Here is a 26,849-nt window from a genome sequence, read left to right as displayed (position 1 = left end):
CCTCTGTCACTTATTTAAGTTTTTTCAATTTAGTACATTATTTTGCCTGGTAAAATATTTATCTGTCCTTTTAACCTCCCCCTTTTACACATTACTAGTCTATCCATATTCAAACACTCACTTTTCTCTTTAATAAATGTATCTTAGGAGACCTGAGAAAAATAGTCTCCTGTAGTTTATGTTGTTGCATAAAACACTTTAGAAAAGCCCTAGGGATGTATCTGGGTGAACATAAGGGAGCAGTAACAGAGAATTATCCACAGAACAGTTTTTAACTAAGTCTCTTGAAAATGTGATAAATACAGGTGTTTCCTAGGTTTCCCTTTTCCAAGGGACATCCACAAAGTGTGTACTTTTATGAGGAGAGACTCAAAAGAAGCAGAGACATTAACAAAAATTTCACAGAATTCACAAAAGATCCCAAGCACTTAATATGCTCTCCCAACGGCACAGACTGCTAGGATAACACTGCTCCTCCACAATTTTGTTCCTGGAGTGGAGTAGACAAATAAAAACTCCAGCAGAGCCTCAGCTTTGCCTTGCTGTGATTACTGCTCTCTGGCAGGTTTCTGTGAAGCAGTTAAGCCTGTATTTCAGAATAAATTAATTTCTCCCTAATGGGATCACGCAGTAAAAAGGAGAATACTGTGAATTTCATGTCTTGACTGCACTTTAAAAAAATTGGTAAGCTGAAGGATGCTAAGGGTGACAGGAAACAGATGAGTCAGGGAGATCATTATATGCCAGAGGACACAGGAAAATCCATTAAAATATTATACTCATGACAACACACGACATGCCCATAGATTGCCCAATGACAAAGAAAAACCAAAGGAGACAATAATTAATTAATTTAATTCACATTAGTCGCCACATTATGGTTAGAAATCCCTACACAATCACTTTAACTGTGATATTCACGGGCCTGCTGAAATATCAGAGAGAGCGAGAATCAAAGGCAGTGCAGAAAGGTACTTGACCTAAGAAGTTAATAATCATGGGAAACAAAGGAGAGAAGCCTGAGCAATATGAAACCAGGCACAGCACTGATTGCATAGCAGAGATGATGACCACAGAATTTGAGTCACACACTGTGCAGGAAAAAGAGAATTTGGCATCTTGGGGTTATGTGATCAACTGACCAAAATGAAGTTTAAAAGGAAGGGGAAGGAATATATGGGGTAGAAATCAGACTGGTGAAGAAGGGTAAGGGAAATAGAGCAGAGGTAAAGTGAGGAAGCTGTTGTAGGACCTCAGCCAAGGAACTGGAGAGAGACCAAAACCTCTTCAATAGCACTAGAAATACAAACCTAATGAACTCTGTGCCATCACAGAAGATTTCCACTTTCTACCTACATGTTGGAGAAGTGCTGCTTCTAACAGCAGGGACCAGATGGTTCTGGATAAAAGAGTCAACACTTGTGTCATGCTTGGGTAGAAAGCAGGAACATGGATATTAAGGGAGAACAGGATGATTTCAGAACCCATAAGAGGGAAATTGTGTGTGAGTGATATTTTGAGATTATAGAGATTCTGGAACCATGTACTTCAAAGTTCTAAGGGGAGACAAAATTAAATATGTAATTACTGTGCTTGGGAATATTAACTATGAGAAAAGCTACATTTCATTTTGATTCAAATATTCACTACAATCCAAGTTGCCCAAAGCTTCCGGTTTCTTGACTCTCAAAGCTAATTTTCAGAGGAAGAAAAGTTTGTCAATACCACATAATAACCATAGAACAGTTTTATGGGTGAGCCATTTCTAAATATTGCAGTAAGAAAGGCCTGTGCCTTTCAAAAAAAAAATAAATATTGCTTTGCAGCTCTCAGGTCTCATTAACACAGTGTTTTTTGGTCAGTCCCCCCCCCAGCCATACCTGCTTTGCCTATCTGGACTGCCAGCTTGGTCAGCTTTCCCTGAAGGACAGATTTTTCTTTCTTGTGCATGTTGGATTTCTTCTTGTCCTTGTCATCTCCCTCTCCTCCTTCTGCACTCTTCAGTGGCTGCATCTCCATGGCAGCAGCCCCGTCCTGCTGCTTGGCTGACAATGGAGAACAAAACTGTTACTCCCGAGCTGGCCCTCGTTCTTTTTAGCTCAGTGTTCGTACTTACGGGGTTCAACCAGCAACATCTGCTGCAGGGGCTGCTTGGGACAGTGATTACCAGAATGACCTTTGACTCCCAGGTCAGGCAGGTGCCCTGTGGGACCCCTGGGGTACAAGCACATCCACGGCACAACCGGTCAAGGACCGGGAAACCCATTGGGTCGATCCGTTATTTTGGACACTCTTATGTTATACACATATATATCACTCCATGCCTTGCAAATGGCTTGGCAAGTCCCAGTGTGTCAGCACTGCAGGATTTCCTAGAATAGCAGAGCTCAGATGGTTTGTGTTGCTCTAAATTTTGGGGTGTCACAGAATGCAAGGCACCCTTACAGTCATACTTCCAATGAAAGCATTTTGAAGGTGATGTGGTTCCACAGCTGATCCGTGCTCCCTTCTCTGGGCTGCACAGGCACCTCAGTGACCAGGGGACCACACTCTGCAAACCACTATTCTAGATAATACCAGAATTATAAAGTTTCCTTGGCATTCCGTGCTCAAGTGACTTATCCATGGGGTCTGATGGTGCTGGAATCATCACTGTCCCACAAAAAGCACACAGCATTTCAGAGCTGAACCATCCTTTCTTGAAAGAATGCTAATACAAGGAAACTTTATTTTAGTATCATGTTTCTTAGAAGCAATGACATTGCAGTTTATATATGTGTATGTGTCTGTTTTGTACTGAACACAATAAACTAAATAGAATGAAATGAAATAGCTTTGCTTTGACATTCATGAAGAGATTGTACAAGACCATGCTTATTTGACCTGGAAATCTGATTTGTCTATCTAACCCCAGTGATTATTCATTTAATAGCATTATATTTGGTAGTTTTATACCATTAGCAACTGAATTTATCTATTTAGTTTCTGATCCATCACCTTTGCAATCTTTAGCATTATCTGAGAAGAGGAAGTTATCACTTAATTTGGTATAACTCAAAGAACTCATGATAGTTGTGTCTCATAGAATAAAAAAGGAACCATGACTTTGCTTCAGAGAAAGCAAAATATTTGTTTCAGTCTTCCTGAAATTGTATATTAAATAAGAAACTCCTAAGATTCTTATTCTTCCTGTTATTTATCCTTATGATTGCCTTTTACATTGTTCAGTAACCCTTGGGCTTTTAAGGTTTCCTTTTGTTATTGCTTTACCCTGTCCCTGCAAAAGAAAATATGTCCATATGATACCATTAAACACAGAAGATGATGAGACATAAAAAAATTGGGTTGGAAAATCACTAACAATACGTAGCATACATAACTTCCACAGGAAAAATTAATTCAAATGAGCTTCGTGAGATGAAAGTAACATCTACAAATGGCATCTTAAAAATACTGATGTCCTATCCTGAACGACTGATACATCAAACTTCTGAAAGTTACAATCTCTTTGGTAGGTTTTTTGTTGGGTTTGGTTGTTTAGGGTTTGTGTTTTAACATTCTCTTTGAACAAAAGGGCCATTTTCACACACAAGCACAAATCACAGGGTTTCACTTGACTTTTGAACAGAATTGAACTACATGCTAAAAATAAAATCCACAACCTCCTTAAAATGAAAGAAGATTACCTTTGTTCTGGCTGTTCTCCATATTCCCATCCTGCATTTTGCCTATATGATGAAAAATTTCAACAGACAACAGACAGTAAACAATCTTCACCCAAGACAGAACATGAAAATGGGAATTCAAATAAAATGGGCAGACAAAAGCCACGAACACATTCCAGGGACTTAGTCAGGATCCCTTGTTTCCATATGTTCACTTAGAAGCATGGCTAACTTAGCTGGGCACATCTAAGGAACCGCAGTCAAAGTTAGTGGTTTAACATGTTAAATACTAAATATTCAGCACATATTTCTGAGGAACTTGCATTATTCAAGAGCGTGAAACTAATAAAGAGAATCCAGTGGAAAGCTGAATTGGAATAATGTTCCTGAACTGATATTTCAGAGGGCTGGGAGTTAAAAAATTGGCAGGTATAATTGTGGTACACCAGCATAGAGTGTGACTTTCTTAATGTATTCTAGAATCAAATTCATTATTTTAGCAAACTGAGACAACAGAGAAATAGTAGTGTTAAGATATATAAAAATAAATAAAATTGTAAATCAGATATGATTTTAAAATTATATCTTCCTCAATTGGTTGTACTATTTAGCAAATTACTCCTGTAAATAGAAGTGCCAGGGGTTCATCCTATGTTCAGATTTATCCTAAAGAAAGATCTACCAAGTGCATCTGTAATTTCCAATTTAACATTTTAGCTACATACAGTTTTACTACACTAAAGTCCTTAGTCACTTGTTTCAGAATAACAACTAAAACTTTTCAAATGTATTCCAAATTTCTTGGTGGGATCCCTTATGAAACTTCCACAGTAATACATGAATTTATGGAAAAGACTATTCAAGTTTTACTAATATTAAAATCAGCATGGATGACGGTCTATTTTTGTGGTTATGTACAATGCACAATAAAAAATAATGCAAAGGAAAATTAGGTTAAAACACCTTTACAGGAGTGCTGTCACATTCTAGTAAGAAATGTATCATTAGAACTTATTAAAAAATGTGACAGCAGGTAGATCTTGCCCTTCTGACTTCCACATATATGAATTTTTTCACTCTCTGCCGGGAATAAATAGAAGCAAAATTGAATTTCTTGCACGTTTGTCTTTGCACTAAATGGGAGAGCACTAAAAACAGCCTTCTCACAAAAAGGTCCAAAGTGGTCAAATCAGTGGTAAATTTGCCACAAACAGGCCCCAGTGTCACACGGAGAAACTCCAAAGCCCAGAACTGCAGCCAGGGGAAGGGCATCTCGTGACCTTTGATCATCACTGAGGAAAGCATTTACCACCCACTGCTGGTCCATATTCCTGATTCTATCCCCACCTTGGCTAAAACATGACTTTTAAAACATCAGTATCTGTCTCCCAAAGCCTTATGCTTTGGCACAAGACGCGAGTCTGTGAACCTGAGCTAAACCAAGTTCCTTTGCACAGTGGAATTCCCGATAAAATCTTTCCATACAGTGCATGGTTGGATTTGGTACCTGCCTAGTGGCTATTTGACTTAGAAGGGGTTTTAATAAAGTTACTGGAAGACATAAAACATCTCTGGAGACTCTGATTTCTGGCTAGAGCATAAAGCCTTCCTTAGGAACTGGAAAATATTAATTTAGAGCAGACAGTCTGCTCCATGTCCTGTTCTGGAGCTCCACGTGCAGAGTCCAATTCAAAACCTTGAAGTATAATTGAAGAATCTTCAACTTTAAAAAAAAACCCAAACAAACCACCATCAAAACCCAAACATGACTTTCACAACTGGCAGAGCCAAAACAGAGGTTATTTTTCTATGTAAATCAAAGTATGTAACTTTGGGATATATATTTGCTATTTAAAAGGGTTGTCATAATTATCAATTGATGTAAAAACACCAGTAACAAAATAAACAATCATTAACAACAATGTAAACTTAGGTATTTAAAAAATATATTCTTAATATTCTTACCCTTCTGCATTTAGGTTGTTGAGGGATGGAGGGGAAAGTCACCACAGAGAATTATAGTTCAATTATTTGGACAGAATAACACAGAATAGGCCATTTGGGTAGTTATGATAAAGAAAAGAATGCTGTAAAGGATTTATTTCCTTCTGTTCCAAAGAATTTTAAGGCTACACTTTGCTATAAATTATGAACAAAGGGAGAAATTACGACAGAAATAGAGGTGATAGAATCACTACTGCTGAGAGATCCTTTCTCCTTTCAGGCAGTGCCAGGACCAGAAATGCTCCCCCTTTTTGGAGGTGGTTTAGAAACATTTAAAATATTTAGTATTTATTAATATTTTAATAATATTATGTGGAAAACATCTTCAAAAATAGAATATATTTTTACATAATTCTGCAAATCTTTCCTCCTTTTCCTTTTGAATAATAAGTGAAATGAACAGTGTTTGGGTTGGAGAAATCTGAGTTTATTTTTATCACTTTTCTAAGCAAGGATCAAAAATCAGAATATTTGGAATGGAATTTAGAGCCTCCTAATATAACACGTATTCTGCAGTTGCTTTGAAGGTTTTGAGTTTGAATATGAAATGTTATGCACGTTGTCTTTGCCTTACTACAATTTCTGGCTTTTGGAAAGAACTCACGGCATCATTACTGCCTAAGTTTTTACTTCCAAAGAAAAGACTCCCCTTTACCTACCTCAGCTCTTCATGAAGAGCCAATGGGACAAAATAACAAAGACCTATTGCTGGCATCAGAAATTGTTTGTAACTTGGAAGAACTGCTCGGAATAAACCAAAGAAAAGAACGGAGTTATGTTCTCGTGCTGTGATGGAACAAAAAAATATAAAATACTACCGTGATTTTCCAAAATGTCTCATCTTGCAAGAAAATGAGTTAGAACCCTCGCTGTGCCGAGCCAGTTATACTCTGCAGCAAGGAAAAACAGGCACATGCTGCAAATATAGATAGGGGGGCAGAGGGACATCAAACGAGTCTGACGTGGATCACCAGGAATTTTTCCACGCAGTGGGATGGCAGAGCCAAAGTATTGGTAAAACACAGGTTCATTACAAAAGAATAAGTCTAATTCCACTCTTTCAAATAGAAAATGTTAGCTAATTCTTCTCTGCACTCACTAAATAACTTCACTTAAAATTTCAGGAAATATTCTAAAATACGTGAAAACTGCAAATTGCTTTGCAGGAACTGAGTAGTTCAGTGCATACACGGGGATTTACAGGAGACACAAAATATTTCAGCTGAGACATTTCTCTGTGTATGGCATGGTATTTCTATACCATTTCTCTGTTTTCTGAATACATATTTAAGGTAGAAAATTCCTTGAAATACAAATACCAAAAAAACCCAAACAACCCACCACGGAAATCCTGATTTAGGAAGGTGGCTGTGCTCGACTGGAAGGAAAACAAATTTGGGGCAATTTGCTCTACTGGAAGGAAATCAAATTTGGGATAAACAAGCTGTAAACAATCATTGCTGCTTCCCAGATTTTCATTTTTTAAAATTACATTTACTAAATATAATATTCTAAAATTAGGTGACTTTTCCTGAATTACTACCTTTCTGCAAAATTTTCTGCTCTGCTTATAACCTAAACTTGTAACCCTTTAAAAACTGAACATATTGTTCATAGTTTTACCATAGTTTTAACAAAGAGACCAACAACAATTTTGATATATTTTGATCTCAGCTCCTAGAACAAAACAGAATTTATAACAGTTCCTTCAATACATGGGCTGTGTCACAAACTATATGAATTTATCACTATAGGCTCACTGATTGAAAACAAAACACTTTTTGTGTCAATTGTCTATTGACAACTAAGAATAAAAATATTTTATCTGCAATGGTAATGGACTGATTTTCAAGTAACAAACATTTCCTGAGCTTGATACTTATTCAAATATATAATTCTGCTTTTCTTATTTGATGGTATTTTCTACACAAAGGCATTAGACTTTAGGTAAAATGGTACAGTAGCTGATATGGGTCTGGTTTTTTTGGATTTGTGGATGAGTTTCATCACACCTCAACCATGTTGATTATAGATGTGCAGAATTAATTGAACTGCCTCATCTCACAAGCCAAAACAAATCAGCTGCACAAAAAAATTGCCTTCTACCCTTTGTGCACTGAAAAGCAGCGAGGATGCATCTCTCGACTCCAAGATAAACAGGGACAGTAACCATTGTTTCTGATGGGAGAGAGGATAGGAAATCACATACTTCAGACACTGATTTAATATCCCTTGGAACTCAATTTCCTTATTAGGTTCAAGGCATTAAGACCAAACACAACAGGTATTTACCAGGCAACTGGGTTAGAACAGGGTTCATCCTGTACCTCCTGAGCACTGGTTCTCCTCCAGCAAAGCACTTCAGAGGGGCTTCACTCAGTGCTCTGCAGGACTGAGCAGAAACACAGCAGGATCCAATGGAAATGAGGGAGGGAAGACTCTCTATGTGTATGTTTGTTCTACACTCGTAAGTAAAATTATCCTAAAACCATCATAGAATAACAGAATGGGTTGGGTTGGAAGGGACCTTAAAGCCCATCTCGTCCCACCCCTTGCCATGGGCAGGGACACCTCCCACTATCCCAGGTTGCTCCAAGCCCCGTCCAACCTGGCCTTGGACATTTCCAGGGATGGAGCAGCCACAGCTTCTCTGGGCAACCTGTGCCAGGGCCTCCCCACCCTCACATTAATGAAGAATGAAACACTCATCATTAATTTCCCGGTTCTTGGACCCTGAGGAATCTGGAACCAGGATGATGGAGATTTCTGTCATGTAATGAGATGTAGGAACTGTAAATCCTAATTTTCCACATTGTGCAGGAGTAGAGTTTTAAATCTGGTTGTATGTTTCTTTTAAATTATAGTAAAAATATTTAAAAATAGGTTCAAATGTTTCCTGTGTAATTGCTTTAAATAAGACACTGCACTAGTACATCTTAGTCATTGTTTAGCAGTTGGTATTTCTGTTAAAAACTCTCATTTATGTGCATTATGCAATGACTGCTGACCTGCACGGAAAAAAAAATTCCATCACAAACATGATGAAAAGTAGAGTTACTTTTGTCAGTATTTTTGGCTCTGCACAAGAGGGAAAGGTTTCTATGGCAAATAAAGACTCATGTATCTGATTAGCAGAAAAATACAGCTGATGCCTAGATTAATATTGACCCATTAAATTCAATTTAATAGTGGAATTAGACTATTAGGAGATACTGAAATATCTGCATGCGAAGTGGGGTGAAGAACCTGTACTAAGAGACAGTCAAAATGGACTACAGTGATATTTTAGTTTGGTTTAAGTAAATACAGGCAGGCTTAGTAGGATATCTCTGAGGGCATACCCAAACATCCAAACTTCTCAGTTGCTTGTGGAACAGATGCTCAAAGCAGCAAAAGTTGTTCCTAACACAGTGTTAGTTGGAATTTAGCCAGATTCCTGATCCCAGCACTGTTCCTCAGAGCTGCTTGGAGACTATATGATTACTTGTGAGAGTGCCACACCAGAGGAAAAGCGGCTATAATGCATTTATCACGGTGTTCCTCTTCAGATCTATGCTGAGAAACGAGTAAAGGGCTTCACAATGAAAATTCACGTGAATCTACTCAAAAGTTTTGAAGCCAGTCTTGCATAACTGCACCTTTTATTGCAGTTTTAACTAATGGCAAATAGACCACAACTCTTACTTCTTCCTCTGCCGCACTCGATCTGGTGGGAATCAAGTTGGGGCATCTCAGTGGCATCTCTGATAAGCTACTACAGAATTTAGGGAGCAGGATCTCTCAGAGGGGAATCAGAGGCACACACAACATCTGTTGAGGCTGTGAGGGAAGGGGGAATGTGACACAGTCAGGAGAGAAATCTCTCAAATCAGACACGCCGGGGGTAGTGACGTACCATTGACTAAGCTGGCATTTGCATTATCAGTGGCATTTGCACCTGCTGCACCATCTGTGGCTGAAGGAGGGTGGGAGGAGGGATGGGAAGAATCTACTGAGCAATAATGGATTAAAAAAAACAAAAACAAAAAACAACACAACAATAAATAATAAATAATAACAACAACATGAACAAACGTTCACGCGGAACAAAAAAAAAAACATCCACGGCATTTTTTTTTCTCCAAAATCAAACAGTTTTAAATTAAATTAACATAGATTTCAAAAGCAAAATAGCGTTGTAAAGGTGTTACAAAAGTAAGGTAAAAACTCAAACATGAAATAATAACAATAAGAATAATAAATAAATAAGAAACACTTAACAAAGTAAAAGTTGATGATAACTGACTACACAGTAGTGTAGTTGTGTAGTTGCTTTAGTCCTTTTATGTGTTATTTTTTGTATTTTAGCACAACGTTATGCAAACACTAAAATGGTTGAAACGTTTCCTTTTGAGTTAATTTACACAATACATGGGTAGCTTTAAAATAGCCATTTAAAATATTCATTGTGTCTATATATGGACATACTACTACATAGTACTTAACATTACATATTTTATGTTTTATACAATGCTGCACATTATGATGTATCATGACATACATTCCAGTCTAACATGTGCTCAGTCTATGACCTGCCATCACCTGGTTAATATGCACATTGATCTGAGTAGAAATGTTAAATTTTCTTGTCTTTTATATGGAAATGGCAAACATAGCCCTGAGGAGAATAATGAGTTGTTTTAAATGCAAAGAATGGATGTCACATATTTCCTGGTTTGTGGTGAAACGAAAAAAGTATTAGAAAACGAACACTTTTTGTTTTCTGTAATTATCCACATATTAGAGGAATTGGTCAAGAAATATTTCCTAACAGGAAAGTGAAAAACTAGAGGAATATTTTATCATTTTATTATGTTTTTTATACCAGAGTTGGGAAAATTAGCCTCTACAAATAACGGATAAAACTAATTTTGTTTTGTTTCTGTTGGTAAATTGCTCACAATAGAACACAAGTCCTACAATGAATCCTGACTGAGACTCTCAAACTTCTTCAGCACTTGCCCCACAGGGACTGTTTGACACCGTACTGGGCTGTTATTCCAGAAAAATGGTCTGATTTTATTTACAAACGACAAATTGGGAGGAGAAAATAAACAGCACAGAGGATTTAAAAACACACCCTGGGTAAGTGCATTCAGGAGCATTTCAATTGCAAATTTGATTACTGTGATGCCAACGACTTCAACTGGTCTTGTTGCTGGGGCTTGTTTTTCATTCCATTTGGATGCCCACACTAACCAGCACAGCATGAACTGCTCACAGCAAATCATGGACTCCAACATTTAATACTTTGTAATTTACTTCTGGAGAATGGCTGATTATTCAAACTCAGCATTAAGATTTGCAACACCAGCGATGCGTGCGCACTAAAATGATTTGCCACCGACAATCCTGTTGATTTGAAATCACTCTTTAATTTTAAACTTGACTGATTCGAAGACAATTATTTCAATCAGTGGTTCACCCCTGATTTGCACCAAAGCTCACTGGTTAAAAGCCTCAGCCTTCTGTTTGACATGGTACAATTCTTACCCTACCTGGCAGCTGCTGTCCGTCCTCCTGTTTCCCACCTGAATGATGATTTTTACACAATGTTAATGAACAATAAAAGCACACACCCCACACAGAGTAAAACAAGCATTTGTGACTGGCAGGATTTCAGAGAATTGTAGGTTTCTGTTATTTGAGTTTGGGTCTCCATACACAACCAGCTCTGCACGAGCACAAAGCTGCCAGCAGCACCAGAAAACGTGGAGGGATTTTCTGTATTATGTATTTTCTATACTAGATTCAGTGTCTGCATCCAAAGTTCCAACACGTCTCTGTAAAAATCTCTGTCCCTGGGTTGTGAGTTATGACTATACTGTGTTACTCTGCCACCCCTGATTTCTTTTTCCCTGTTTTTCCAGGCTATCCACAATGAAACCTGAGGGAACCACCAGTGTCCTGAGCAAAGTAACATCCAGAGTCCAGCCCAGTTAAACCAAGGAGCTCAGTTGCCATCATCAGACAGGGACTGAAGCTGCTCCTTCTCACCTACAGTGTCCCCAGACACCACCAGAGCAGAGGCTGCCAGATCTCAAAAGGTATGGAAGCCTCTCTCCTACAGCAAGAACAAACTCTAAGATACTGTTCAAAACTAGCCTGACTTAAAAGACTTTTACTTTCAGTCTCTCTAATTTTCCTAGAACTCCCCGTGTCTTGCAGGAATTGGGCATTTCTGTGCAGAAATGAAATGGTAAACGTTTCACAGGGTCTTTGGTTAAGTAAAAAGGGATTTCCTCAGAGCAACAGGGAGCCAATGGCAACCCCTTGTTGAATATATTCAGAAATGGAAGCTATAGGCCATGAAAACCATATGAATTTGGCTTTCCTATCTATATTCCTATCTACTCTCCTACCTATATATCCTATTCTACTATACCAAGTAGAATGTTCAGAAAAGCTATGACTGTTTCTTTTTATTAATGGGGAGACCCACTAGAAAGAGCAGAAATATCTAAAAACCCCATATTCATTGGCCCTTAATTCTGTCTGAAAGGTAAATATTCCCAGGACGGACTTGGAATGAAATTCTGAAAGCAGAACAATTTACATGACTGTGAACAAAAACTGGAAAGGACAGACATTAAACCATGTTTCTGTTTAGTGTGCAACCCATAAATTAGCAGTAGATTATGACATCACACTATAATAAGGTGAAAAGTCTAAAGAGGCTCCTTGATTTCATTAACTGATGAAAGTTAAACTGTCTGCTAACATTTACTGCTACATTCTGGTCTTTTACTATTCTTAGCTTGATCTTTACACCTTAAGAAATTAAAATGCCTCTAAAGTCAGTCACTCACATTAAACAGCTGGGCTAGCAAAAAACCACATCTTATCTTTATTTTATTTTTGAAGCTCTAAGCAGCTATTTCCATGGCCAAGAGGGCTTGTTCTTTTTTCCTGAAAAATAAAAGTTACATAGATATAAATGCACAAGAGCCAAACCCTAGCAAACTGCAGGTGAGCATGGATTCATGTAGAGAAGCCATGGCCAAGGGAGCATGCCCATGGATCCCCCTGGATTTAATTATGTCCTGGGAGTTTGCAATTTCACACTGGAAAAACACCTTGTTATCCAATGTATTTATTGGTTAACAGCTTCTGCCGTTTTTCTGTGTGACATGTGATGGTAAAAACGTGTCCAAAAAGAAAAAAGAAAAGAAAGGAAATTTTAAAAATCATAATTATTTGTCAAGAACGGAGGAGAGCTCTGGCTGCACAAAGGCCAAGAGCTTTCTTAGGAGCATCCTTATGTGTCGTGGAATTTACCTTTCTTGTCTTTCTTTTCCTCCTCTTCCCCTCCAGCACCCAGCAGAGTGAAGATGATGCCAGTTTGAGAATTCACCCCCACAGCAGTTACCAGCATTCTTCCAGAACCTTCCATGACATGGGTACCTGAAAACATACATTATAAGTTACATACAACTTCAAGAAAATAAAATTAGGCAAGACATCTATTATAGTACCAAGAGCTATTTGTTACACTTTAAAAATCTGTCCTGAGGGAATTATAACTACCTAACTAAAACAATCTCTGTTGTATATTACTCTCAAGCAAGAATTAGTGTGCTTTAGGCCTCACCTCCATGAACCAAACACATCAGATTCCCTTTTTAAAAGAAATGTCAGTAATCAAGTTTACCTCCTGGAACATAATAGTTTAGCTTCACACAGTTAATTCTTGTTAACTTTGGAAATCTTTTTCCAGAGTTCTGCAAACGTCCCTCAGGGACTCCAGTCAAGATTACAGTGCCTGTACAGTTACATGAACAAAACAAAAATATGTGCAATTTCTCTCATCTTTCTCAGTTATGGTTGACTTTCAGGCACAGGAAAAAGTAGTTTTGAAGACAATTTTACGGCTTGAAGCTTGAGAAATCAACACAGCAAAAAATATTTAAGGAGATACTGAATTAAATCAGGAGATTCCCAAATAGCAAGGAGAATACTGAAAACAAATTCAGTATGAGATATTTCTATTGGTCTAAATCAAATTGACAGGGACATTGAGTTTTTCTGTTTAACTAGGTAATGTTAAGTAAATTCCTTATGAGTAATATTTTTTGCTTTATTTTATATAAATTATTTATAGCTTTTATTGGTATATTGACTCAAATGTTAGATGCAGCTAAGATAAGGAAAACCTCTTAAAAACCTTTAGCTATGGGTTGTGGAAACACACCGAAACAGAAATTTCTGATCCAAAAAATTTTGATTTACACTTTGGAAAAATTTTATAACAGAGATTTGCAAAAGGTCAGTCAATGCAATTGAACACTGGCTATTTCTGAAAAAAAAAAAAAAAATAAAAATTGTGAAATGGAAGAACCTGTTGTTATCACATGTATTTAAGGCCAGTTACTAAAAGCTCAGTAAAAAAACCTGTCACTGTGTCACAGGTACAAATACACCAAGGATGGCATCAAAAAGTGACAGAAAAGTCATTATTGAAGTAATATTCGAATATTTCAAGTGACATGTCCTTAGCAGGCAGTGAATTTTAAAAGATATAAAGCTGATCTGTAGTGCTCCTATGAAACAGGTGAAAAAAATATATATAATGACCAGAAACCTCTGACAGATGAAGCTATTAATTGAAATAGACTTTATATTTTATTCTTTATTAGTAGAAAATTATGTCTGTTCAGTGTAAGGCACTGTGAGAGCACAGAGAAAAAGCAATAATTTTCAGAGCAAACTAGGAGTGAATATTTACTGGGCTTGGGCATTTTTTTAAATACTCTTTCCTGTATTTGAAGAAATAGTTTGGAAACTAAAAAAATAGAGTGTAACACACAAACCGTAAGCCTTGAGAAGAAAATCAAGTACTGCTTGCTGGGTTTTGACTTATTGCTCCTTAGATCCTCACCTCACTCAAAAGAATACAATTAATTTCTCATTTAGAATCCCTTCAGGCATTCAGATCTACTAAAGCCATAGAAAGACCTTTTTTCTCCCCCTTTTTTTAAAAAAAATACTGAGTTCATTCTCATCTGTACAAATTTATTGATTTATCTCAAAAGCTGAAAAAGGGAAGGATATATGGATGTGTCCTTAAACAGATCAATGTTTTACATATGTATACACACACACTTGCAACACATTTTTTTTTAAAATTCCATTTTTTTAGTAGTGGTCAATAAGTTGCTGTGCTAGAACATATAGTAAGCAATGTAACTATCTATTTATAATCAAAATAGCTTTCTCTAAATAATCAAAATCTCCCATGTTCTTAAAAGGAGAACAGAAACACAGATTAGAGAGAACATCTGTCAACACTGAGCCTAATTTGAGAGCACAAATATCTCATCAGAACACTAAGAAAATTTCAGCAGTAATAAGCCAAATAAAAACAAAAATGCACTAATGGCCAGATGTATTTAAACAAAACAACAACAACAACAACAAAAGCATCAGATCTCTTCAGTGCACTGAGAACTGTTCCCATGACTTTCTGAGATAAAATTTGATTCCTTAAGAAGTCTTTTGTTTTCAGCAAAACATAATAAACATACAAATTAGCACTGCCACACAAAAAAAAAAAACATAAACCAAGCTCGATTCAAGCCTAAAGGAACAGAAAAGATCTTTAAAATCCAGCCCAGCCTTGGTTGTACCGGTTCAGTCGGAACAGAAAATCTCTGAAACTTCACTCAGAAATTCAGAGGAACCTCCTTTAGGATGTGTCACTATTTAAAATACATTTTAATTAAGAGCTTGCTGGTTGTATTGCTCTGTTTTGTTCTAAGGAATATTCTCCTGTATTGGACTGAAAAGGTGGGCAGAAATATCCTCCAAAAATGTCACACACCCCCCTGATGGATATCCTCTGATATAATTCAGTTGCTGGGTTTACCTTGTGTCACCCCTAAAAAAAACCCGACTCTTTACCTTTTTTAATATAATGGTGTCTTTTCTGTCTTTTATTTCCCATTTTGGAACCATATTCTTTGTTGTCTCAGCATATAACATATGCCATAAAACCAGCTTTATTAGGAAAACACGCACCCACATTTCAAAGGTGCATTACCTATGCACTCCTGGAAAAGGCAAAAATGCCCTCACAGAAATGCCTTTCTGAACCTTTTCTTAATGTTCAGGTTTGCAAAAGTGCCGAGGTGCACAGGGAAGCTTGTTTTAGAGCAGGTATTAATTTATCACCAGATTATGCTCCACGAGTACTATTGAAAAATTCTTCACCACCTGAGCTGAAGCAAAGAGCTGAACCTCCTTCCACCTGACTGGCAATTTCACCACTTAAATGGCATTATAATGACATTAATTTGGATGCACAATTAGGCTCGGTGACTTCAATCAGCTATTGTTATACAAATGGAACTCTGGAATGGCTGCATGTTTTTCACTTATCTGTACAATAAGCTTGTATTTCAACTTCTTGTTGACCTATTCTACTGACTTCTTTCCCTCTCAAGACTCCATGGTAGTAAAATACATTCTTTAACATGCAGAGTACTTAATTCAAAGTTGATAAGTGGTGAACATTCCAAGATGGAAAAAGATAACTGGTTTAGCCAGGGAGGAGAGAAACAGATCAGATGGATCAGGAACCTATTGCAGCAAATATTTTTCAGACAAAAATCCAACTAAACATAAGACTCAGAAATTCCCAAATCTAATAATAGTACTGGTGTAATAGATTGGAAAGAGGGTTGAAAAAAAAAAAAAAACAACAAGAAAAGCAAAGCAGAACATGCCAGTTTGTGAGTTTGATACTGTTTTGCTACTTCCAGCAAACTTTTGGGGAACAAAAATTCTCTATGGGCATCCAAACAACTGGTTCAGTCACTGCAATTACTAAGTGGCAACTGAAGTTAATAATAAAGTGAACCAACCATCAGAATATCCTCTATGAAAAAAAGGAGTTTTCCAGGAAAAATAAAATTCTCATCTACAAATAATTTAATATATCCAAACAATTCAGAACTTTTTAAGTTAGGTGCTTGGTTCTGAAATTCTGCTCGGAATATTTTCTGGGTTTTCTGGTAGGGAATTAAGACTGAATCAGAACTATTTTGTTCCAGGCAATATCTGGCCCAATTCCTTAATTAAGCTTCCTTTTTATTTCCAAGACCTAACAAAGCACCACGACCAAGAGATATCTTTGGTTTATTTGTTCTTGATTAAGCTCTGTTTCCTTTCTTTCAAATCCTTGTTGCACATTGATGGAACCAGACAGTGCTAAAAGTTCAGTCAGGGTGAAGTAAATGTTCTGCCAGCCTCAGTTGAGCAGAACTACACTAGGTGAGCTCCTTTATCCACCTCCTTCATACCTTCATCAAATTAATCTAAATAACTGGGAGAAAAAGGTGTAAGAAGTAAGCCTCCTAAGGTATTTTTAATGTTAATTAATAGAATAAGTGGTACCCCAGAACACTGCAGTGGGTGCAATACTGAGACTCCCACTGAAAACTTATTTAGGACTCATGGATTTCTGCAAGTTTTGAACTGTACCAAACTTAAAGGCCACATCAGGCTCAAGATGAGCAGCAGTTTGGTTCCCAAGCTGCCTTCACCTCTTGGTTGATACATGTCCACACTCACCGTGGAGAAGGAACGTTACCACAGTCTCATTTAAGCTAAAGATGTTGTGGCTTGTGCTGCACCCTGCATGCAAATCCCTGCTAATGAACTAAAAGAAGGGAAATATTCCAGCCAGAAGTGCAGTGGAACTATAGAAGAGAAGCTGCTTCTTTTGGTTCCAGGTACATCAGGGCCTTTATTGGCATTTCTGCCCTCCTGGGTGGTGCCCCGTGTGCCACGGACAGATGGAAATGAACCATCTGGTTTAGGCAGCACTTGTACTCTTAGAATTGCTTCCCAAGTACAGCAAACAACTATCTGAATGATTAAACAGGACATTAAGCACAGAAACTCATTTAGTTTAATTATGTCATTGAAGCTGATTGAGTATTAAAAACACTCTTTCAGGTGCCAATGGTGAAAATAATACTTCCCAATTCTGGGTGTTTGTCTTCCACTAAATTTAGACTCACAAAACAAACTGTGGCTGTAATTCAAGTGTTTCCTGTCAAACCTCAACTGTTTTCATTTCCAGCACACGATTATAGGGAGAAAAATGGCAAGTAACATCCCGACAATATTTGTCTTAATTCCAAAAGTCTGCCCGCAGATAACTTATTGATGTCTTCAGGTGCAAAGAGGGAAATATAAGGTGTGTCTTTGATGCTTTGGCAGGGGGTTGGTTTGGGGATTTTTCTTTAAACAAGTTTTATAAAAATACAGGTCTAGATCAGCATTACATGGGAAATCAATTTTTAAACCAGGTCAAACCCACCCTAAAAGACATGGTGGTTTCCAAGGTTTTGGATGAGTAACAACATCCAGTGCATCAGCACTGGGATTAAATCCTGCACTGTGTCTATGGAAGAAGGCAATTTCTTTCATGACAGAATCTCAAATCATCAATTGTGTTCCTAAGCAAATAAGAGTCCAGGGATTTTCTAACATGGCAGGAGTCAAAATTTATTAGGGTAAGTAGGGAACAAAAGTGTGTGCAGTGTTAAGTAAAACATCACATTAATTCTACACCTCCTCCATAATCACATAAGAAAAATAAAGTGTAAAAAATTTAACTGCATTAAACACATAATAACAAATTTCTCTCCTTATAGCAAAGAAACTGGAGTATTTGAAAAGGACTTTTTCAGTTTATAACACATTGATGATTGTTACATATCTGCAGGCTGTCATTTTGTGATCACATCCCAGCTGGAGTTCACTGAAAAATGACCTATTAGTACAAAAAAATTATGTTGTTTAACTGATTTACTGTATAGAATTATATTTCAAAATACAAACATTAAAAAATAACTAGAATTTATCACAGGAGTGAAGCTCAAAATGGTTTAGTATATCCAGTTGCTTCCAAAAGCATTGTATCTTTTTCTATTTTACCTACTATACACAAGAAGTGTTTAAAGGCTTTGAAATTAAATGGTTAAATTAAAACTAACGTACAATGAATTAAAACACTTTTTATTTCCCTACTTGATACTTTCCTTTTCCTCTGAAAAAAGTTTCCTTACTCTCTGCCTTTACAAGTACCGTGATCAGAAATAATTGCACTCCATCAAGAAACAACAACATCATTTAAATGACAAACAGACAAGTCTGTGATCAAAACATCCGTTGTGTCTGGGTTACCGAAACCTCGTGGCATGGAAAATGAAGACAAAACAAAACATGGACAAAGCAGAGCACGCAAGATAACTCAGCAGTGATTTACCTGACAGCAGCATTGGGTCTTTGTCAACAGATTTGCGGACCTGGTCTGACTCTCCAGTCAAGGAGCTTTCATCGATTTTAAGATCATTTCCTTGAATAAATATCCCATCAGCAGGTAGGAGATCACCTTTGGGTAAGAGCATGGTAATGGAAAACCACTGTGCATTAGTAAGATTGTTTTTATAATTACATAAGTATTTTAATTATGAAAGAGCGATTAACAGCAACTGAATTAAAATTAAAGCAAAAGTGAAGGAATTGCTACTGTTTCTGTCCATATTAGCCATAGTACTGCAATGCTGTAGGGAAGAACGTTTGTATTTCAAGTATTTTTTGCTTAGTTCTATCTGAGAATCAGGATGCCTCATATTTAGCCTAGGATGAACATCCTAATCACTGGGGTTTGGCAGGAGCAGTGCTCTTCATGACAAGGTTTCTCTGTCAGACTTCATAGGAATTAACAGTGGCTAATAAACAGTCAAGCTGCCCTTTCCCTTTCCCTTTCCCCTCTCAGGAAGCCCTTAAATAAGTCAAGGAGAAACTTGATGGCTGACAGAACTGGCATTTTGCTGGAAAATACCATGTCACACAAACACAGAGTACACAGAGTTCCTGCAAGAGTCTTCCACTTCCCTGGAGCACAGGGCATTCCCTATGACATGTAATTATCAGGCATCTGATCTGGGGGAACTTACAGGATCCATCTGGATCTGGAGCAGCTTATTAAGTGAGGTGAGCACAGAGGCTCAGTTCCCTTTTTACAGAGCATTTCAAAAAACTTCCTCTTCTTCCTAACTGAATAAAACCCAAACATTTCAAGCAGTGTAAAATCCTTCATGAAAGAGAACTACCTTTGTATGACCAGTTCTTGTCCTGGCCAGTAAAAAGTGAAGATTACAACAACAAAACTGGTTTCCTACTCCAATTTTACAGCAGGTATATCAGGTTTTCCTTTCGCCCTAACAGCCAAATGTTACCTTGCCATGCAAATGTTGACATCCCATAACCCTGTCTTTTAAATCACTTCCCGTGAAGTGTGTCTGTCCTGCTGGAAAGGGAAAGGAGAAGATATAAAGCCCATAAAGGCAAACAGCCAGTTGATAGAACTTACCATATTTCACCTGTGCAATGTCCCCAACTACTATCTCTGCCACTGGGATTTGGATAACCTGTCCCCCTCGGACAACAGTAAACTTCTGTTCCTGCTCAATGCGACTTTGGAGCCCACGGAACTGCTTCTCCTTGCTCCAGTCATTGAAGGCAGTGACAAGGACAACACAGATAACGGAGAGGAGGATGGCAGCACCTTCAATCCAGCCAGCTTCAGCCTCACCTTCATCTTCAGCTCCTCCTGTTGCAGTACCACACCCTGCAAAGACAACGCTGAGGATCAGTTCAGGGAAGGGCGGGTTCATCCCAAGGAAAACTTGCTGGGAAACGACAACAAGGTTAAGGAATGGAACCCCTTTTTCCAGGTACTAATGAAATATGGCAGGATGGAGAGAAAGCACAGATAGAGATGTCTGTGGAAAAGAGAAGGAAATCAACAGACATTTTAGCTCTTTTAACTTTTCTGCTGAACAACCCAAACTAAACCAATGGGAAAAGAAAGCAGCAATTCTGCTGTCTGATAGAAGGGTTGATGGCTCCACGTGAGCCATGAAGCATCTGCAGAAATAAGGATGATTTACTGAAAGGAGCAAGAAGGATTATACAATGAAAGATATTAATCAATGCAAAGCAATGGCATTAAATTAACATTAACCCCTCCTCACCCTAATTAAATTAAAAAGGATTCAACAAATAATTTTCAGCACAATTTCTAAATGTTCTCAACTAAACACAGTTGTAAGGAACACTTGTTAAAAAAATACTGAGATGAACTAAGTATATTAGTATTATATATTAGTATTAGTATATGTAAGTATTTCAGTGTATTAGGGAACACTGGGTAAAAATAATGGCCTAATATAAATTCATCAATCTTGCTTACAGAAGAAGATTCCAGATATTCCAGAGAAATAATGGCATACTTATAGAACTGCAAGTACATTATTTCTGTCACAAGTAAAACAGTATTAAAAAATACACTCTATGTATTCTAAACTGTTAATTCTGAATTACTTTATACACATCTGCTAATTATTTATTCCCGATATGCAATTAAAATTTAAATAGACTGCCTAAATAGTATCCACAAAATAAAGCTGACATAGCTCTCCTTCTTAATGACAGAAGGCATAAAAGAAATACTGGACTAAAATCACTCAATCCAGAGATATCCCAACTGATGGAGAGAGGAGATCTCAGCCTGAACAGCAGAGACTCCCACCCTGAGGGACCAAGGGAGAAATCTCATTTTTCAGGAAGGTGGACATTTGCCCTCCCTTTTCCACCTTCCCTAAGTACCAGGGAGTTTAGTACCTTAGCAACCGTGTCACTTCCACCCATGACTAAGGTTTAATTTCAGTGTATTTGTCACCTGTCGCTAGAGGGAATTAACAAGCAATTTGTATTTCTATTTTTAAGTTACAAAGACTTCCCGCTAACAAAAGCATCATAATTCATTAACCAGCTGAGTAATTACACTTGGGTATGAACAACAACAAAATTACCACAAGTCAGAGGAAGAAAGATGAGACTGAAATGCCTGGCAGAAAATGAAAATAAATGGAGTTTTTGGCAAAGTTCTCTGCAGTTTGCATTTCGACTTCACCTGAGTGAAAGGCAAAGCCCACTCCCAAGAGCAGAGGCTCTACTAGCAGGGATGCCCTTGGACTGATGACTCACATGGAGTACAAGAACCTCGCTAAAGAAACCATTTTTATAGCACTCAAGAAAGAAATTAAGTAACATTTTGTAAATTCAGCACCTTAAGCTACTTAACACTAGTGGCAAATGCAACTTAAAAATCAAATCTGCAATTTCCTCCTTCAGCAGAATGTTACTTTTGGGAAGCACTAATCAACTTTGCTCTGTTCAACATTAATCATCTTCACTGGTCTGTTAGATTTTAAATTCCTTTTCTGAACCAGTGGTTTCACTTTTGACTTATTTGTGTTACGTGCTTTCCTAGTACAAGCAATAACATCAGAATTCACTATCAATATTTTCCATTCAATATGATTTACAATTAAGTATTACAAATGTTCTGTCTTTTAAGAGCATACTTCCTCTTCTCTTTCTCACAAAAGAAACGTGGCCTGGTCCAGCCACAGTCAAAGACTGACTTTATTTCCTTTTCAGATGGTTAAAATTTAGTCCAGCTTGTAGTAAAGTGCAAAGAGATGTTGTTTCTCCTGGTGATCCCTTGGTCCAGGTTGACTGACACCAGTTTCATGCAGACTGGCCAATAAAGGTGATGTTGAGCATTTCCACTGGGGGTTATTTATTTACTTTATTCTGTAGCAGACTTTCCACTGAAAGGCCTTGATTTCTACACATGGATTACTGATAATTTATGCTGTGGTATTTTCTACAAAATCAAGAACTTATGTAATATTTACACAAGTTTTAATTTGAGCTGAGTCAGCACACACCCCCAAAAAATCAGCCATCTGAAAGACACAAGCTGTGCTTTGTCCTTTGTTATAAGAATCCTATTCTGGCTCTGGACATGTGTAAACTTTACAGTAATATTAGCTGAGTGGAATATCTCTACAGCAAAAAGCTACTAATTTTGAGAAAGGAACTGTTATTATTCCAAAGAACCAATATTCCTGGTCCCTGCATATGAAATGTGTCAGAAAAACAAAATAACAGTGCACTTGAACCCTGGGCTAACACACTGCACCTGGAAAGGCTTAGAAAAGAATATTTCCAAGCCCCTTCAGGAAAAAAAAAAAACAAAACTGATTTAACAAAACCAAGTAAAAAATAAAAGTATTCATTGATTTGAGCAACAAAGTCAACTTTGTGTTTGTGTATTGTCAGAACTGATCTCCATGTCAACACAAATAGTATCACAAAGCATGCAAATAATACAAGATGTTACCATTAAGATGAAAGGAATCGTGTTTACCCGTAGATACCTCGTAGATTATGCACAAGCAAAGAACATAATTCACCCTTCAGCTGAAAAAGTTTATTTTATTACAGCTGGAAAAATGTTTGTTAAGAATGGAAGAAAATCTGAAGAAAACAAACTGAACTGAGGTCAATCTCTTGGAAACAGCCCCTAAATTTGATGAGCTTCCACGCTGATCAATAATTTATGATTATAAATTCTAAAATCCTAAAAAAATTCTCTATAATCCAATAAAAAAAAAAAACCTTTAATGCCTTTTATTTGTTTTCTGTTCATTCAATCCGACAATGATAAATTCAGGTGGAGCAGAGGTATTTGAAGGGGAGGAAGAAATTGAGAAGTGAGAGCCAGCAGAGCCCAGCGCTTCCTTCTCAGCACATTTTGGGTTTAGAGGAAGCAGAATTTCAGCCACGTGAGGAATTTGAATACAAAGGACCAGATACCTCCCAATTCAAGCAGCAGCTGAGCAAGACTTTGGAGTATCAAAGATTTGTAACAATAATTCAAAAATGAAACTGCTCTTTTTGTAGCTCTGGCCTAATAGAACTAAAACCAGGTTCTCCAAATGATTCACCAAGTTGATCATCAGACTTTCCCAAAATTTTCCCTTTTTACAGTCCTACAGAAATGACTGGATAAAAATACCAGGTAAATTAATGCACATTGTTCTTGCTACAGGAACAAACTCTACAATAGCAAAGTTTCAGAATGGATTCTTTTCAGAACATAAATTTACCAACAAGCAGGATTTTAAAATGCAACCTGCCCTTCAGGAGATGACCTATCTGTCAGGAAACATTTTCTTGAACTATGTTATGTTTTGGCTTTAAAACTATTTTGAAAGTACTCACTTTTAATAGGAGGAAAAAAAAAGGAAACTTGCACCTCCATTGGTCTAAGTCTGTCAAATGTTTTCTTATATATGTAAGAAAAACAACTGGCTTTTAATTTTTCTTCTGCCATTATATCATACAAGGTTTTCTAGAAATTCTAGAAGGGCTTCCATGAATTTACAGGAAGAAACTGTATTTATTCTAGGGGGAAAAAACACACATATTACTCAACTATCCACTTATACTGTCTTATTGCAGTACCAAGAGTGACCCAGTATTGACTTTATGGATAAGGAGAAAATAAGAAATATAATTAAGACACATGAAAGACAACATAATAATATGCCTAAGTAGCAAAATACAGTTTAAAGCATCTAATGTCTATTGAGAATGCTCATATAAGCTTTAAAAATTTGTGTTAGGTTCTAAGATTGCTGTTCTGCTTTCACTGATAGCACGGGGTTCTCAATGTCATCCAAAAATATGCCCGAGACTTTACTGGAATGCACAGATTGAAAGCATCACAAAAGAATTTTTAATTTGCATATGTGGATTTTGGCAGGGTTTTATTCCAAGACAGTGAATTGTGATATACTCATTTTAAATTGTGTTTAACACAGGTCCTATCTGTCAGAAAACCCAATTCCAGAGAAGTAAACAAGTTTTGAATATGAAGTGCTTTTCTCCCATAACTCTGAACAAGTGCCATGTGTGTCATGCCTCAAAGTCTCATTGTCACAGGACAGAAAATGCACACAGGGTTTAAAGCTGATGCTAAAGATCTGACTGCAAGTCAAGAACATAAAGGGCTGGGACTCCTTCAGCATAAAAAAAGCAGGTGAAACCTTAAAATGGATCAGCTGATTCCAAAAGTGTGCAGGAACACACAGGTGAGCTGAACCCCCACAGAGGAGTGGGAGGACCTGAAAGGGCAGCCTCAAAGAACACTCAGAAATACAAACAGAGACTCAGGTGATTGTGCCCATAAAATACCTGAAAGGACGTTACCAGAACCTTGTGGAAGGAGAACAGAATTTTAAAAGCTTAAAATTGGACCAGAAATAGGTCAGCAAAGGCTGTTGAAAAAGTTTTCTATGCAAGGGAGATGAAAGGAAGATAAAATCCAAAGGTAAGGAGGATTCAGGAGAAAAAGAATGGGAAAATACTGCAAAGCATCACAGTTACTCATTATTGGCCACAACAACCCCCTGCAGCGCTACAGGCTGGGGACAGAGGGGCTGGAGAGCAGCCAGGCAGGAAGGGACCTGGGAGTGGGGATTGACAAGAAGCTGAACATGAGCCAGAGTGTGCCCAGGTGGCCAAGAAGGCCAATGGATCCTGGCCTGGATCAGGAACAGTGTGGCCAGCAGGTCCAGGGAAGTGATTCTGCCCCTGGACTCAGCACTGGTGAGGCCACCCCTGGAGTGCTGTGTCCAGTTCTGGGCCCTCAGTTCAGGAAGGACATGGAGGGGCTGGAGCAGGTCCAGAGGAGAGCAACGAGGCTGTGGAAGGGACTGGAGCACAAGTGCTGGGAGGAGAGGCTGAGGGAGCTGGGGCTGTTCAGCCTGGAGAAGAGGAGGCTCAGGGGAGACCTCCTCACTCTCTGCAACTCCCTGACAGGAGGGGGGAGCCGGGGGGGGTTGGTCTCTTTTCCCAGGCAACCATCAGCAAGACAAGAGGGCTCGGTCTGAAGTTGTGCCAGAGGAGGTTTAGGTTGGATATCAGAAAGAATTTCTTTCCAGAGAGGGTGCTCAGCCATTGGAATGGGCTGCCCAGGGAAGTGGTGGATTCTCCATCCCTGGAGACTTTTAAAAAGAGCCTGGATGTGGCATCAGTGCCATGGGCTGGGAACCACAGCGGGGTTGGATCAAGGGTTGGACTTGATGATCTCAGAGGTCCCTTCCAACCCAGCTGATTCTATGATTCTATGATCTGAAATCACAGTAACCTGGGTTTCCATCTCATCAGAGGCTACAGCAACCTGGAACTATGGGCTCAAATCCTGCCCAAGAACCTGCCCAAGAGGTTTATGTACCTAATTACCAGTAAATTAAAAATTAGCCTGAGAAACCTACTCTACATTAGCAGTATTTTAATTGTATATAAAGGTTTAGAAGGGAAAAGACAAGGAAGCAAAGCATAGGATATTTTAAAGGGGAAGAGAACTGTACGAAAAAACTTGAAGGCACTTGTGCCAAAAGGGGAAGGTGAGAAAAGAGAGGAGGATACACAGAAGCAAGTTAAAGCACTTCAGGAAGACAATAAGCAAGAAGCATCACTGGAACTGGCAGGAGAAAATAATTTGTTTGGTGTTATCAATCATTTCAATTCAGTAAAAGCCAGAAAGGGGGAAAGGAAAAAAAAAATAGAAAAAGGCCACAAATAGCCAGACAGCATCATCTGACAAATTCCCATGCTCATGTCCTGTTGGCAACTGGAATGCTTTTAATATCATAGACACCATTTCAATATATGTTTCTTATAAAATCAAACAAATCTGGGCAAATACAGAAGGAAGCACACAGGCACAGTGCAGCTAAAAAGAATACCTGCTTAAAATTTCAACTACAGGAGAGATTCTTACAGCTGCTTTGAATAACATAATGATTATAATTACAAACTATACCATCTTCAGCTGCAGCACAGTAATTTTTAAATCAGAAAAAGTACCTTTTTCAAAATCTGTGAACATCTGTATTCCTCAGTCCCAACCTACAGCACCTACCTCTCAGCTACTCATTTCAACCTACACTTTTCTATTTTTAAGCTGAGAATACCTTGTGGCATTTAAATTCCCCAGGAAAATCTCCTAACGCCCCCAGAGGTAATTTTTTTTTAGTCAGTCAAACTGGTTTTGTCATCAGAAAGACAACGGTTCCCATGATAGAAACTTTTTATTTAATCGCTTTCTCTAAAGACATTTTTCCTTCTCCGCAGCTCCAGCGCTGATTTTATTGAAGCAAATTGAGCAGCTCTGAGCTACAGCTTTTTCATTAGTAGAGCTGG

The 26,849-nt window shown here is 37.9% G+C and overlaps 1 protein-coding gene across 5 annotated transcripts in view; it reads right to left on the bottom strand.

The window, feature by feature from the left end:
• The window catches only part of ATP2B2 (ATPase plasma membrane Ca2+ transporting 2), a 411,315-nt gene that overhangs the window by 77,286 nt on the left and 307,180 nt on the right, over positions 1–26,849 (bottom strand). For 3 of the 5 annotated variants that reach the window (XM_027738163.2, XM_027738225.2, XM_027737921.2), the window contains exons 6-11: positions 20,095–20,352; positions 18,985–19,110; positions 12,987–13,112; positions 9,565–9,657; positions 3,687–3,728; positions 1,881–2,045 (exon numbers count right to left, since the gene is read on the bottom strand). In XM_027738163.2, coding sequence (XP_027593964.1) covers positions 1,881–2,045; positions 3,687–3,728; positions 9,565–9,657; positions 12,987–13,112; positions 18,985–19,110; positions 20,095–20,352 — 810 coding nt within the window. The remainder of the gene's footprint in view (positions 1–1,880; positions 2,046–3,686; positions 3,729–9,564; positions 9,658–12,986; positions 13,113–18,984; positions 19,111–20,094; positions 20,353–26,849) is intronic. The other 2 variants (XM_027738076.2, XM_027738322.2) reach the window with 2 other exon arrangements.

This window comes from Pipra filicauda, unplaced genomic scaffold (genome assembly GCF_003945595.2).
Source record: "Pipra filicauda isolate LSUMZ 115617 unplaced genomic scaffold, ASM394559v2 scaffold102_size2360937_pilon, whole genome shotgun sequence".
NCBI classification, from domain to species: Eukaryota; Metazoa; Chordata; class Aves; order Passeriformes; family Pipridae; genus Pipra; species Pipra filicauda.
Note: the sequence above shows the minus strand (reverse complement) of the source record. Positions and strands in the feature narration are given on the sequence as shown.